The sequence below is a fragment of the Myotis daubentonii genome, chromosome 9 (genome assembly GCF_963259705.1).
Source record: "Myotis daubentonii chromosome 9, mMyoDau2.1, whole genome shotgun sequence".
Lineage (NCBI taxonomy): Eukaryota > Metazoa > Chordata > Mammalia > Chiroptera > Vespertilionidae > Myotis > Myotis daubentonii.
The window spans coordinates 17,417,646-17,434,472 of NC_081848.1; the positions used below are offsets into that span (position 1 = coordinate 17,417,646).

General features: G+C 46.8%; 1 protein-coding gene across 1 annotated transcript; it reads right to left on the reverse strand.

Annotated features, from left to right (window-relative positions):
- Positions 1-687: 687 nt before the first annotated feature.
- Positions 688-2,251, reverse strand: LOC132241728 (F-box only protein 31-like). The gene is given in 3 exon segments (XM_059710639.1): positions 688-893; positions 896-1,013; positions 1,055-2,251. Coding segments are annotated over 3 exon segments (1,521 nt in total).
- Between the last annotated feature and the right edge of the window lie 14,576 nt (positions 2,252-16,827).

Here is a 16,827-nt window from a genome sequence, read left to right on the forward strand (position 1 = left end):
AGGTGTCCCCCCGCCCCCACCCCGGAGGAAGATGAGCTGGAACTGCTGGCATCTTCACTGCTACTGCTGGAGTCTGAGGAGCTGCTTTCTGCCTTTCCCCCATGTTCCTTCTTTTCTTCAGATCCCCGTGAGGACTGAGAACAGTCCCCATTTGTCTCTGAAGATGCCATCCCAGGAGCCTGTGGCCCTGCTGTTTAAAATAGCCCGCAGCCTTAGTGCCAAAGCACTAGCTATGCTTTATGGAGATAATGTATCAGTTAGATAAGCTTCCTTAAGGAATGAACTCTATTGCTATTGGCCATGAGTTTAATATTAATAAATAAACAATATATATTAACTAAGATGTGTTCATTTATTTCTTTTGTGATTAATCACTATGCTTTAATTATGTTCAATTTGTAACAATGAAATTGGGGGTCACCACAACACGAGGAACTGTATTAAAGGGTCGCAGCATTAGGAAGGTTGAGACCACTGGTCTAAGGTTTATTTCTACCTCAATTGCTGGCCCCTACCCAGCCTGGCCCTGGTCCGGGCTTGGGCAGGAGACAACTGATGTGTTTCTCTCAAATCGATTATTTCTGTCTTTCCCTCTCTCCCCCACTCTCTCTAAACATCAATGGGAAAATATCCTTGGGTGAGGATTCAAAAAACAAAGATGGGTAACCTGGTTAGAAGGTCAAATCTTCAAAGTGCATGCAAGCTGCTCCTCCTACGGGGTCGGGACCCAATGTTCTTGAGCATCTTCAGGAAGGCCCGCGGGGATGGCGCCTCCACATTCTGGAAGGTGTTCTGGACTCTGCCGAACAGGGTGAAGTATTTCGTCTCCAGGCAGATGAACCCCAAGTGGTTCTCATCGAACAGGATGAAGACTCCATGGAAGCGCATGGGGTAGCAATGTTCACGCCATAGAAACACATCCTGCAGGTTCGGGGGTAGTTCTGGCGTCTGGAGCGCACGCGCACAGGCAGAACAAACGGAACAGGCTGCTCCTCCAAAGCTGCAGCCCCGGACTCCCCGACGCTGGGCCGGGCAGGGCTCTGCCAGCCATGGCCCCCGCTTTCCTCAGTCCCTCTTCTTGCTCCCGGATCACCTGATCCTCAATCTCCAGGACCACGCGGTAGAGTTTGTTGAAGTTGCGGAAGATCTTGCCATCTCCCAGCTGGATGCGGCGCATGAGGTGGATCTCTAACGTCTCCTTGTAGTTTCCCGTGATGTTCGTGAGCCTGGCATACTCCCCATGGAAGCTGAGCATGGCAATCATTACGCCAAAGCGATGGTATTTGCTTTGGAAGAGGCCTGGCCTGATGAGGTCGTCCGGGTAGTTGGGCGGGAGGTAGAGGCGGCGGTAGGTCAGGCAGTCATACCGCAGTCTGTCCTTCCCCGCCAGCACCTGCCCCCATTCCTCCCTAAGCCGCGTTGGTAAATCCTTAAGGTGGTCTGTCTTGTTGCACTGGGTGCTGAACCTGTCCTTCCGAATCTGCAAGTGGCGGCTGTGGGGCCTGCTGTGGCGGCCTTCCATGCACTCCACCGCGGCTGATTTCGTCTCCGTCAGGCGAATTCTGAACGAGGGCTTGAATTGCATTGGGCCATCCACATGGGAGTTAAGGCAAGGCCCGTACGTCCAACCAGTAATGCATAAGCCGTCCACCACGACATTCAGCAGTGTTCTATAGTGCTCAGTATCTAGCTGCCACAATCCCAAAATGTGTCTGTATGGGTGGAACAGCTTCGCATAGACTTCTCGATAAGACGTACCTATCGTCTCCAGGTTCTGCAAGTTTTCACGAAGGCCAAACTCCTCGCGGCAGCGCCGTCTCCAGATGCTGTCGGTGTGCAGGATGTGGTGGAATTTGGTGCAGGCCAGGGCCAGGCTGGGCAGATCGGTGCCGGGGAGCGAGCCGAAGATCTCCACCAGCATCTCCACAGGCAGGTCCTGCAGCGAGCAGTGCGGGGGCGGCCTGGGGCTCTGGATTCCTCCACTCCCCGCACAGCAACGCGCTGCCACGTCCGCCTCGAGGGGCTTTAGTGCCGGGGCCGGCTTGCCCTGGGCCGCTGCCGACTCAGCTGGGCCCTGGCGCTCCTGACGACACCGCTTGCCTTCTGCCTTAGCCATCTCAGCTGGGCGCTGGCGCTTCTGAGGACACCGCTTGCCCTCAGCCTTTGCCTTCTCAGCTGGGCCCTGCCGCTCCTGACGACACCGACATCCCCGCGAAGAGCCCAAGCGGCAGAGGCTAGCGCACTCCTCCATGCCTCCACGGGTAACAGCGACCACAGCGTGGGCCACCACGCCTCAGCGGGGTTTTAAGTTGGCTGGGGTCCGCCCTAAAGTCCAGCCCTGCACCCCAGGGCCTATCCACGCCCCCTCAGAGACGAGCCAATTGTAGGACTTGAAACCCACACCCATTAACAGTCACCTCCCTTTCCCAGTGCCCCCTCCCTCTCCTCCTGCCCTACCCCCAGGCAGTCACTAATCTGCATTTGTAGGGATAGGCCTCCAGGGATATGCCTATGGGGGGTGGGCGGAGGGACATGTCACAGAAATGCAGTCAAAAAAAAACACACACCCTGGTATATCTACACAATGGAATACTGTACTACACTGCGGTAAAAAAGAAGGAGCTCTTGCCATTTGCAAGAGCATGGATGGAACTGGAGAGCATTATGCTAAGTGAAATTAGCCAGTCAGAGAAAGATAAATCCCACATGATCTCACTCATTTGTGGAATATGGAGAACAACATAGACTGATGAACAGGGACAGATCCAAAGACAGAGAAACAGCAATCATGCTATCAATCCCCAGAGGGAAAGTAGGGGAGGGTGGGGGTAAGGGCAAAAGATCAATCAAAGGACTTGCATGCATGCATATAAGCCAAACCAATGGACATGGACAACAGGGGGATGAGAACATGAGTGTGGGGGCGTGGGGGAGGTTGGGGATTAATGGCAGGATGAGGACACATTTGTAATACCTGAACCAATAAAGAAATTAAAGATTAAAAAAATAAAATAAAATAAAAAACATTCATGAGAATGTTTAAAAATCGGACCGCTCGTACATTGCTGGTGGAAATGTAAAATAGGGGGGCCACATTGGAAAACGAGAGTCACCAGATGGTCCAGAAGTTCCACTTGTAGGCATATATCCAAAAGAAATGGAAACATGTTCACACACAAAAACTTGTACACAATGTTCATAGCGGCGTTATTCATAAGAGCCTCAAACCGGAAACCACCCAAATACTCATCAACTGATGAATGGGTAAACAAAATGTGGTGTACCCATACAGTAGAATATAGCACACATAATACTTTAACATGTTATGCTAAGTGAAAGAAGCCAGTCACAACTAAGATGTCTTTAAATGGAAACACACATAAAACAAGATGATGTGCTAACTGACGGATGGGCAAGCTCTGACCAGAGGCTGGAAGGAGACGAGCTCTGCCTTTTGGCCAACAATAATGTGTCAGTACTTGCTAGTGCATAGAGTGTTTCTGCTATCCTATCTAATAAAAGAGAAAAATGGTAATTGGCGTACGAGGATACCCTTTTCATTGGCTAATAAGGGCTATATGCAAATTAACTGCCAACAAGATGGCGGCTAATTTGCATATGTAGGCACAATGCAGGGAGGCGAAAGGGAAAGCAGGAAGAAGCCCCCTGCCACTGACAGTGATCGGAAACCCAGGGGGGAGCTAAGAGCTGGGGGGCAGGGCAAAGGCGGCCCTGGGGCCGCCTTTGCCCTGCCCCCCAGCCATGATCAGAGAATCGGGTGCCTTTGCCGCCCTGGCCAGTGATAGCAGGAAGTAGGGGTGGAGCCAGCGATGGGAGCTGGGCACGGTCGAAGCTGGCAGTCCCGGGAGCTAGCGGTCCCTTGCCTGGGCCTAAAGCGAAGCCCATGATCACGGGGCTGCTGCAGCTGCAGGTCCCCGCTGCCCGGGCTGGACGCCTAGGCCAGAGGCCTCAGGCCTGGTCAAGGGGCCAATCCGGTGATTGGTGATCGGAGGGTGATGAGGGTCAACTCCTTTGGCCAAGGCATCAGGCCCGGGCGGGGGGCTGAGCCGGGGATTGGGGGGATATGATGGTCCCCTTGCCCAGGCCTGAAGCCTGGGTCAGAGGCGTCAGGCTTGGGCGGAGGGTGGAGCAAGCGATCACAGGGAGATGGGAGTCCCCTGCCCAGGCATGATTCCTGGGCCAGAGGCCTCAGGCCTGGGCAGGGGCCAGAGCCAGTGATCGGGGGGAGATGGGGGTCCCCTGTCCAAGCCTGACACCTCTGGCGGAGGCGTCAGGCCTGGGCAAGGGGCCGATCAGGTGATCGGAGGGTGATGGGGGTCTACGCCTCTGGCCGAGGCATCAGGCCTGGGCAAGGGGCAGAGCCAGCAATCGGAAGGGTCTGGAGGTCCCCTGCCCAGGCCTGACGCCTGGGCCAGAGGCATCAGGCCTGGGCTGGGGGCAGAACCAGTGATGGGGGGAAATGAGGGTCCCCTGTCCAGGCCTGACGCCTCTATCTGAGGCGTCAGGCCTGGGCAAGGGGCCGATCCTGCGATTGGAGGGTGATGGGGGTCAACGCCTGAGGGCTCCCAGTATGTGAGAGGGGGCAGACTGGGCTGAGGGAAACTCCCCACCACACACACACCCAGTGCACGAATTTCATGCACCGGACCCCTAGTATTACAGAACATGAAGGGAATTTACTGTCAGCATGTCATATCTGTCATTTTAGTCAGAAAGTAATTTGTTTTTAGAATGCAATGAAAAGTCTATACTTGCAGATAATAAAATTAATGGATTATGCAATAGAAATATGAACAATTTTAGGAAGAGCTTATTTATGGCAAAGAAAATTAAAGGGCAAAGAAACAGGAAAAGATGCTACTCTAATTACCAATGGGAAAAAAGCAATTGTGTTCACAAGAATCATTGTTTTCACATGAGATTGACGACATTTTTGTAATTTGATTAATGTACCCAAGTATTGGGTAACTTGTGATTTCTTTTAAGTGGTGGAAAGGGGAAGTAATTGGATTTTTAGGGAGTGTTCCAGGGACTATATTGAAGTGTAAATACATTACATTACAGGGGTGAGGACCCTTTTTTCTGCCAAGGGCCATTTGGATATTTATAACATCCTTTGAGGGTCATACAAAATGAAATGGAATTATTGACAACTAGGCTGCTGCAATCTGGTCAAACCTTTAAATTACCCCTATGCCTTGGGAGTGCCAGACCAAATGATTTGGGGGGCCTTATATGGACCTCAGGCAGGACGTTCCCCACCTGTGGATCAGAGGATCACTAAGAAATGGCTGGCACTCACCAAAAACTCAATAAATATTATTAAATGAATCTTGGATATTGTGGGGCTCTGGGTGGAGATGGAAGCCCAGATAAGAACAGCTGTGAGTCACACTGTCAGCCTCCTGACCCCTCAGCCTGGCAGGGAAATACAGCAGCCCTGAGAAATACACGACACATGGTAAGTCCTAAAATACCAGCTATTATTAGCTCTGTACACTTGTTATCTAATTGTACTAAGGCAACAAGACTCTTTCTACTGAAAATAAAGTGCAACGGAAGGCAAAACTCCCAACAGAGAGAGGGTGGTGATGAAAGGCACGGGGATGTGTGCGAACAATGAGAATCCTAAGGTCTGCCCTGAAGAGGGCTGCACAGAGGCCACGTGAACCACAGAGGCAGGAGGATTTGGAGCCTGAGATGCGGATTTGGGTCACTGGAGCACTTGCTGGTATAGGTGTTAGTTCTCATTCAAAGAAGGGCTCCTGCCCTGGCCAGTGAGGCTCAGTTGCAGCAAAAGCAGGTTCCATTCTGGTCAGGGAACACACAGGGGTTGAAGGTTCCATACCCCATCAGGGCGTGGCTGGGAGGGAACTGATCAATGTTTCTTTCTCTCTCTCTCTCTCTCTCTCTCTCTCTCTCTCTCTCTCTCTCTCTCTCTCTCTCTCATATCCATGTTTCTCGCCACCCCTCTCTCTCCCTTCCTCTCTCTAGTAAAAAAATGAATCACTTATTTTGAAAGCAAAGAAGGGCTCCTGCTGGTTGGAAGCCTGGATTGAATAACCTGTACCATCTTTCTGAGACTCGGTGGCATACATTTCAGCCATTTGCCTTTGACCCTACAGAAACTGGAAAAGGACAGGAGGCAAAGAAGCTTGGTGGTAATTGGTTTCTTTTTCTTTGCTGGCATCTAGAATCTCCAACAGGTAATGTTATTAAAGGCTAAGATCAGCTGGTAGGATTAAGGCTGAGGAACTGCCCCAAGCCCCTCTGGCCCCATGCCAGAGACCTCTTCATCACTTTACCCCCAGCCCTACCCCACAAGGCAGTGAGTAGAGTCTTAAATAACTTGAGCTGGAATAGGCAGCACTACAAGTTTCCATACTTGGGAGGTGACCTTGAGTCTTTCTCAGGCTCAAAGAAGAAAATCAACCCCACTGGGTGCCCTGGAGGGCTATCTGCAGTTTGGGCAGGGCATGGAGCTGCCTCTTGGGTGCATGATAAAGATAACAAAGGAGGGGCTATTACCTTGAGAGTGGTCCTAAACGCCCCACACCCAGGTCATTGCCACATCCCACCACCAGGGCAGACAATGCCCTTAGGTCAGACTGGATTTTAACTAAAAAGCATTATAGGTCTGGGATCCCTTTGTTGCTGATGTGAACAAACCTGTTAGTTTGGAGAGAGCCCAGGATTGGATACAAGCAGATGTGTAATGAGATAATCGACCCTCCCTGGAATTTCTTACATATCAGCATGCCAGACACAGATACCGGCTCCTCCTCCTCCCTGAATCCACAATGACCCCCACACATATACTGACTCATTCCTGAATGCCCTGCCGACCCCCTGTGGCAGGAACTTCCTCAACTCAGGCCTCGGGCCCCTCACTAAACGTGTATAAAAGAAGTGCCGCCCCTCCCTGTTGGCGCAAACTCACTGGCCCTGTCTCTGGGGCTCCTGGGTTTCGCCCAAGAATATGTATTAAAACCTCTTTTTCCCTTTCTGATCGGCTTGATTCTCTTTTCCTGCAACACGAACCTAACAAAACCAACCAAAAAAGACATTTTAAGGCAATTGGGAAAATGTCAACATGGATTGAGCATTAGACAAACTTAAAGCACTCTGTGTCTTTATTAAAAGGGATCATGGCACCGTGGTTTTTGTCAAAGATAAAAGGTCTTCTTCATGAAAGAGGTCCACAGTAAAATATCCTGGTTTCTGGGATGAAGTTTGTTTTTTTCATATTTCTTCAAGGCACTGTGCTGCTTGGCCACGTGGCTGGGGAACCCACTGTTTTCTTCTTTGAGTAGGTGAGTCTTGATACTGTTTGCTGCCATTTCCCCTCATACTTTGATTCCTCGCTTTTAAAAGTCCAGACATTTCAGAATCATTCTGATGTGGCTTTTGATGCAGTGGTTGCCTGTGCTTTACCCACTGGTCCCCAGAACTTCGGGAAATCACTGCCCACTTTCTTAAAAGACCACGCTAGCAGGACAATCGTGAGCAGCTGCTTTATTTCCTTTCCTGTGTGAAACGCCCAGCCTGATTGGCTGGGTACCCTTGACCAGTAGTATATTTTCCAGTGTCTTTTCAAGTATAATTGCATCATATATGGATACTCCCATTTTTATTTCCTCTAGTCACCCAAAACTTTTTCCACATCCTCACCATGAAGCAGCAAAAATGAACAGTAACTGAAGACAACTTTAGCAAAACCCTTATCCCACATGCAGTTAATTCCAGTGTGTTCTGCGTGTAGAAATCCAAGTAAAAACAACGGGCAGGTTCAATCTGAAAACACAATGAAACGCATTCTGTGCCGGGAATGTGCAAAGTAAATTGGCTTCAGAGAGCTTGTTTGGAGGTCCTGGCAGGGGAGCACAGCAAGTCTTATACCATGAGAATTTCTTGACAGCTGGAAGGAAGAGAATAATCCTTACTGACCAGAGTCACCCATGTGTGTGTGTGTGTGTGGGGGGGGGGTCTCAGGGCAGAAGCAGATTTCGCAGGCCCCTCCAGCAGGGTATGCTCTTAGCTTTGCATAGTGATAGATGGTAACTAGATTTATTGTGATGATCCCATTGTACTGTTTATAAATGTCAAGTCACTATGCTGTACAACTGAAGTTAATATAATATTGAATGCCAACTATAGTTTAATAAAAAATTCTTTAAAGGAGAGATGATCTGATAAATAAGTGAATGGATGGATGAATGGGTGAGTGGAAAGGTGTGCAGGTGGACAGGAGGTGGAGAGTGAGTGAGTCCTGGGATGGAAGGTTAGCCCAGAAACCCCTGACCAACACACTGACGTTCCTTCTTGCTGTCTGCAGCCACCACCAGTGTTGTGGGCCTGCTGCTTTCCCTACCAGCCTGGCCTCCCCATTTGCCCAGGAAGCCCATGGAGCCACATCTGTGTAAGATAGGGGACAGTGTCACCTGGGCTGGAGCCTGTGACAACCATTCTCAGCACAGTCCTCACCAGCTTCCTGCCAGTGATCAGGTGGCCCCACATGCCAACATCCAGGGACACACTATCTTCTTCTCTTCATGCCTATGAGCTTCTGATTTCCTTGGTGGATTTAGTTTTTTTAATAAGCCTGGGTTACTTCCCTGTTTTAAGAAATAAAAACAATAATGAATTTTAATGAAAAGTCATAAGTAGCCCCAGATCTTGGCTTAATGTCATAAAGCAAAGATTCTAGATTCAAAGAGATTTGGGGATGAGTTCCCATCCAGCCACTGCCCAGCTGTGGGCTTTTAGCAGTGAGGAACCTTTCTGACACTCCATTTCCTCTAGAAAGTGATAATACTACCTTGGTATGTTGTGAAGGACAAGTGAGATGACATTATTTACTGAAGGACTCAGGAAAGAGCCTGGAATACAGTAAGTGCTTAGCAAATGTCCTCTATTATTATCATTACTATGATTGCTATATGATGGTCAGTGTGAGCTGGAATAAGTTCCCAGGTGGACATGGTGCCAGTGGCAGAGCCTGCAGTTCCAGCTGGGCTCCCTGGAGCCTACACTTTGCCATTGCCATGATGCCCTACAGACCCAGCCCTGCCCAAGCACCAGCCACCTGTGCAAGATGCTGCTCAGCTCCTCCAGGCTGGTGGGCATGAGGTACCAGTACATGTGTTCACACCTCTGCACGTACATCTCCATGCAGTGCAGGTTCAGTGTGTACACCTCCAGTGGCTCCACTGCTCACTGCAGGGGGGGAAGAAAAGAACAATTACACCCCAACTCCTCACAGCGGATTCTCACTTTATAGATTCTCCCTCCTCCTCCTGGTCCTCTCCTGTCCTCACTGATAAGAACATCCTCTACCTGGACCAGTCAATGTGCAATTGGGTTTTGTTGTCGTTTTCGAAGAAACCCTCTTTCACTTTGTAGGATGAATTATTTTAAAAAATTTTTTTTTTGCTAAAACAATCCTATGAGGTATAACTGAAGCTGGAAATGCATCCCATTTGTGTCTGGCCTACTATGTGCATGAAAATGCTTAGGGCAATCCAGAGAGCAACTAGGAAGAATGGCAGTTGACGCTGCAGAGGGAGAACTAAGAAATTTAAATGGGAGAAGAATACCTTTCATCATCTAAAATTATGTGCACATACTTTTTTTTTAAAGTTAAGTATTAGTTGACAACATAAGGAACAGGCCAAACAAAGCAATTTATTTCCAAGTGGTTGACTATTATGGATCAATTTTCAAAAGTAGTTAGATGTACAGCTGATGCTTGAACAATATGGAGGAGCACTGAAGCATCCAAGTATAAGTTGATTTCCCCAAAAACTTAGCTCTGAATAGGCTACTATTGACCGGAAGCCTTACTGGTAACATAAACAGATGATTAGATCATTTTGTACATTACATACTGTGTTCTTACAATAAAGTAAGCTAGAGAAAAGAGTTAGTGAGAAAACCAAAAAGAATATATATACGGCCCTGATTTGTTTGCCTCAGTGGACAGAGCGTCGACCTGCTGACTGAAGGATCCAGGTTCGATTCTGGTCAAGAGCATGTACCTTGGATGCGGACACATCCCCAGTAAGGAGTAGTGTGTAGGAGGCAGCTGATTGATGTTTGTAACTCTCTATTCCTCCCTCCCTCTCGGTAAAAAATCCATAAAGTATATTTTTAAGAAAAGAATATATATACACTTATAGGATTGTATATATTTATTGAAAAAAAATCCATGTGTAAGTGGACCTGTGTAGTTCAGACCCATGTTGCTTCAAGGATTAACTACACACCAAGTACTAAGGAAAAGTCTCCGGATTACATATCTAAAGGTTTATTCATGGTTCTTTGTAACCTTAGGCCATTACCCATCAAGAACGGACAGTAGAAGTCTATGTCAGTTGAAGTTATTTTTACTTTGTGTCGTGATGTCACCAACTTCACTTACTGTTAGTGTCAAATGTTTCTGCTTTTTAATTTTGTTTTAAAAATGTATTCTTTTTTTTTTTTTTTAAATATATTTCTTTATTGATTCCAGAGAGGAAGGGAGAAAGAGGGATAGAAACATCAATGATGAGAGAGGATCATTGATTGGCTGCCTCCTGCACACCCCCTATTGGGGATGGAGCCTGCAACCCAGGCATGTGCCCTTGGCCGGAATCGAACCTGGGACCCTTCAGTCCACAGGCCAATGCTCTATCCACTGAGCCAAGCCGGTTAGGGCTAAAAATGTATTCTTATTGGTTCCAGAGAGGAAGGGAGAGGGAGAGATAGAAACATCAATGATGAGAGAAAAGTATTGATCACCTGCCTCCTGCATGCCCCGAACTGGGTATCGAGCCCACAACCCAGGCATGTGCCCCAACCTGGAATTGAACCCTGACTTTCTGATTCGTAGGTCAATGCTGAACCACTGAGCCATGTTTAATAAAAAAAAAAAAATTCTTATTAAATTATTTTATAGGATGTAAAAAACTTACCTAAACCCAAAGTCAAAACTAGCAAACAAAGTACATTCAGGGAAACGTACCTCCTTTCCCTCCCGCACCTCTGTAAGTAACCATATGATTAGCTTCTGGCTTATCCTTCCATAGTTCCCGAAACAGAGACAAATAATGTATATATTAATATGTCTTCTTTTTACACAAAAAGTGGCATAATATGCACACTTTTTGCACTTTGCTTTATAAAATAATGTTGCTTGAGACTGAATTAGCCTCTCGTTAAACTGAATGTAATGGAAAGTTGTTGAACAATACATATTTCTGTAGGAATTTTGAGATTGGCTAACCTTGCAATGTATTTTCTGCATCCTGTCTTCATACTTCTGTGTATGTACATGGCAAACTGATGATCGCAGTGCTATTTCTAGGGAGGAAATTGGGGATTAATAATGGCCAAAGCCTAATTTAACTTTCTCTGTAATATTTTTATATTTTTTACAGGGAAAGTTGATTCATATGATACTTGTGTAACTAAAATCTCAATTTAAATACTAGTATAAAAGCTAAACCATAGGTGACCTGTAGATGATGGACATCCAAGTTCACTGTTACTCCAGGTAGCAGGGAGGGGCAAGGGCCTCGGGCAGGTCACCTGTGAGCTGCTGCTGGAGTCCCTCTGCAGGAGGATGCTCTGGAGGCCAGAAGGCAGCTCTGGGAGGACTGGGAGACAAAGAGGCAGGAGGGAGCCCGGGGGAGGCTGCATCAGCCAGGCTCAGGGCCCTGCACTGAGCTCAGGAGGGCTGTTGGGCTGGGAGTCAGGAAGCCGAGTTTTATCTCTGTTCCTGAAATCAGCAAGTCCCCTCTTAAGGCCTCAGGTTCCTATCTGTCAAAGGAAAGGGGCAGAGGTCTCACTTTCTGCTCCCTGGAGTATCTTCAGAAGCCATCCCAGCTTCTGGGCCTCCACTTTCCACCCCTATAACCAGAAACCCCATCTTTAACTACTCTGTGCTTGAGACTCTGGCTGAGATCTTAGTTAGACTCAGGGTAACTGATTGTATGAATGGGCCAATTTTTTACTCCCTTCTCTGCATATGAGCCTTTTGCCCTGTAACTTCTAGTAGTTCCCGCCTAACTCTGATGCTAGGTTTGGTCATGTGGCCTGCCTTGGCCAATGGGATGTTAGCAAAGTTCCCAGGGCAGAGATTTTAAAAGAGCTTGTGTATCTCTCTTATTAGGATCAGAGTTCACTATGATAACATCCACAGGTTAGCCCCCTGGAGGATGACACATGGAGTTGAGCCACATCACCCCAGGCATGTGGGAGAGCCCCATGAAGGTCAACAGATGTTTTAGCTGACCTTCAGAGCAGAACTGCCCTCTGACCCAGAGACTCAGGAGGAGAAGGAAAAGGATGATGTTGGAAGGCATTGCCCTTTAGAAGTAGCTTGTTATGCAGGATTAGTGTGGCAATTGATGGCTGACATATCCCTAGGGAAGAGAACCAACTCCTGCTTTGGGCTCCTAAACTGAATGCTCTGTGAGAACAGAGATGTCTGAGTGGGTCACTGAAGTATTCCTGGCCTTCCAGGACACTACGGACAGCACCTGACATACGATGGGCACCTCATAAGCATTTGCTGAATAAATGAAAATCTAGCACTATGGTAGGTGCTTTATACACATTCTCTTGTTTAAGCTCCACACAAATGTCTCCTCTCGAGTCTTCCCATTTGATAGATGGGGAAACTGAGGCCCACAAGTATGAGAGCTTGCCTGCGGCCACAGAGGTAGGAAATGGTGGGTCTGGAGTGCAAATGGAGGTCTGACAGATTCCAAAGTCACTTTGCACCCAAAACCTAAGGGTGAGACACTGTCCAATGCACCAGACACCTAGTCCTCATCATTCCTACCACAGCCTGATGGAGGGAACCCCAGTTCCTGCGATAATCTTCTCATCACCTGGTGGCTGATGGTGGACTCCCAGTGCATCATGCAGTGCAGGTGACCATCCAGGCTGGCCCCTGAGGAGCAATGAGCTAGGGCAGCTGCGTGGGACTGCATTAGGCCACAGTCTGTGCATAGCAGGCATGGATCTGCTCACCGACCTGGGAGGGTAGATGCAAGGTCACCCACAATGCTGGGATCCATGGGAAGCACCAGTCAGACAGAGAAGAGGCCGATCTGGGACACTGAGCCCTTGAAACAACTTTTTAACATTCAGCATGCATGAACCCAGCACCTACTATGTGCCAGGCACTGGCTAGGCCTGGAGAAACACAAAAGTAAGCAGGCTACTTTTTTCTTTCAATCCAACCTTCCTTCCCTGCCTCTCTTCCTCCTCCTTTCCCTCTTCAATCCCTCCCTTCCTTATTCCTTCCTTGTTTCCTTCCTTGTTTCCTTCCTTGTTTCCTTCCTTCCTTCCTTCCTTCCTTCCTTCCTTCCTTCCTTCCTTCTACAGCACAAATTCAAATATTGTTGATTGACTATTCTATTCCAGTCAGTATACTAAGCCTTGGGGATATTAAAGTGAGAAAACAGTTATTTCCTTCTTTATCACCTTTCTTCTCTCCTTCCTCATTCATTCATTTAGTTATTTGTTTAATTTGATAAGCACCTACTATGTGCTAGGCACCAAGCCAGGCATATGTGGTATAAGATGAGTAAGATGTCCCATTGGTCCCTCCATCCATTCGCCCATTGTAATTACTGAAGGCCTCCACATGCCCAGCATGGGGCTGGGTGGAAGATGTAAAGATGAAGGAAACTGACTGCTTCTTTTACTTACAGCAGTGACCTGAGGGAAGGCCACAGATTTCAACCATTTTCCCTGTGGGATTTCTCTATAGGGGAGGGGAGTTTGAGTTGTTTCTGTGTTACACAGCCCCGGTAACTGAGGTTCTGAATCTGACAGATCTCTGGGCACAGATGGAGGAGACAAGCTGATGGGAGAATGTGGAGGGGAAGGAAGGGGAAGAGACAAGCATGGAGACTCTTCTGTGCCTGAGTTTGGGAGCAGGGGCAGGGGAGGGGATCCTTTAGCTCTTCAGGGCTTTAGGAAAGAGGTTCTGAGTGGCTCCCTCCCATCAATCTCTTGAAGACTCATCCACACCCACCTCCCCATTTGCACCACCATCCTTGACTAGGTTTCCATGACCCTGTACCTGGATGGCCCCAGCAGCCTCCTCCAGTGCCTGCTTGTCCCAGCCTGGCCCCTCCTACCATCTACCATCAGCAGCTTTCATCCTGGTTTCCTCTCCAGCCACACCTTTCCCTATTGTCCCCACTTCCCTTGTCCTTATGTTCCTGCCACCCCTTGCCCTTCCACCTCTCCCCACCAAACACACATGGACACACACCCCTCCCTATTTCATGCAAGAGCCTCCTCTAGGGGTTTGCTCTTGCTGACCCTTCCTAGAGGCCTTTTATCACCCTCCTTCCCTGGAAACAACTCCTTCAAAGAATTCAGGTAGCCTTCTGCCTGGCATAGGTGCCTTGTCTGTGACCTCACAGCCCAAATGTCTCCACATGACTTTGCATGACCCCACTCACCTGATACGGACTTCCCCTAGTGCAGCTTTGGGTCTCCAGTCCTGGATCAGGGCCCAGCAGAGTGGACTTCTCAGTTACTGTTTGCCCAGGAACCCAGCAGCATGGAGTGAAGCACAGAGGGTCCTCAAGCTGGTACCAAGATGATTTAGACAGTTTACTGGCACAGGAACATCATATGGATCCGCAGTGTGAGAAAGTTCCCACTTTCAACTCTCCTTCAAATTCTCTGATTAGCAGGTACCAGTCTGGTGCAGCTGTGTCTTTAATGTCTCCTTAACAATTTATAATCTCTCATGTTAACAGAGAGAGAGTAGGCCTTAGACAGAATTCCACACCTAGATAGAATACAATTATATCATGTTTCCATATTCTAGTTATTTGTATAGTTTCCTCTTACTTATGGTTCCCCTTTTTTAGTGTGGTATTAGCTGAAGCTTTCCCATTGATTGCAAAGATATAAAACAACTTCATCAAAATAACAGAGTAAAAAGCTGACAGATGCATGTCCCAGAACTTAAACAAACTGATGCTCAATATGTATTGTTCAGTTTGGGAAAAAGAACATGTAGGTCATGTCTAGTTGAACACATTTTGTTTTAAAAAGGGGGCCAGTATATATTGAACTTATATTTCTACTTAATTTTCAGCCAATTGTGTATACTAGGCTTAGTTTAGAATATTATCTTGGAGTTTTTAATCTTGAGTAAGCTCTAAGAAAGTTCTTTTAAAGCAAACTAATGAACAGTGAATATTTGCACCTAATTATTATACGGTAATAATTTGGGGACAAACTAGGATGACTTTAAAAACTCTCTGTTCTATTGTGGAGTAGATTTCTCTGCTTTCTTTTTCAAATTCATTTTCAAGTAAAGGCTGTCAAATTACAGTTATTCAAGCTGGAGGACCAGCAGTTCTTATCCATGCAAGTGTGTGTGTGTATGTGTGTGTGTGTGTGTGTGTGTGTAATGTGCCAATGACTTCCAAAGGGCATTGGGATCCTGTTTCCTGTATATTTCACCTTCCAAAATTAAATGCACATTTCACATCTTAATGCTAAACTTACGTGTATCCAATCACAAGGATAAAACCATTCTTTTGTCTCTATTGGAATTTTGTTTCATATTTTATACACATCCTTCTCAAAGCTTCAGACCATACCAGATTACAACTCTACATATTCACAAGTGACAATCTCAAGGGAAAGACTCAGTGAGCACCAAAGCACAACTGAAGCAAGTCCTGCTTCATAGGGGTGTTTCCTGCACAGCAGCTCTTCCACCTTAGTGCCAAGTCCTCATAGCCAACTGGCCTGCTCAATTCATCCCAGTGATGCTAACAGCAATCAAGGCTCAACTGCAACAAGACTGCGCACACAGCCCACACAGGTGTTCAACTAGAGTTCCCAGATCAGATGACTAGGAAGGCTGAGTTATTGGGCTCTAAATGACACCTATTACAGAAGGCCACTGTGCCAACTCCAGGAGACATAGCAACTCAACCTCATACATAGAAACAAACAGGGAACTAGCCAAAATGCAGAGACAAACAAACACACATCACAAATGAAAGAAATAGAAGCAAGCAAACTTCTGGATACAGAATTCAAAATTATGGTCATAAGGTTGCTCAAGTATTTTTTTAAAAATATTTTTATTGATTTCAGAGAGGAAGAGAGAGGGATAGAGAGATAGAAACACCAATGAAGAGAGAGAATCATTGATGAGCTGCCTCCTGCATGCCCCCTACTGGGGATCAAGGTTGCTCAAGTATTTTAATGAGAGCTTCAAGGGACTTATGGGAGCTTCAAGGGACTGAGTGAGACTTTCAAGGATCTTAGTGAGAATTTCAAAGACATTAAAAAGGACCAGTCAGAAATTAAGCATACACTAACTGAAATAAAGAATAATTTACAGGAATTCAAAAGTACAGTAGAGAATTCTAAGAATCAAATCAATGATTTGGCATTTGAGGAAGCAAAAAACACCAAATCAGAAGAGCAAAAATAAAAAATAATCCAAAATTATAAAGATAGTATAAGTAGCCTTTGGGACAATTTCAAACATACCAACATTCACAATATGGGGGTGCCAGAAGGAGAAGTGATAAATCAAGTTATTGATAACCTATTTGAAGATATAATAACAGAAAACTTCCCCTATCTAGTGAAAGAAATAGACTTACAAGTCCATGAAGCACAGAGAGTCCCAAACAAGAGGAATACAAATAGTCCCATACTAAGACACATAATAATTAAAATAACAATGGTTAAAGACAAAGAATCATAAAAGCAGAAAGAAAAATGATATCTTTAAAATTTGAATTGTAAATGCCTCTCTCCTTG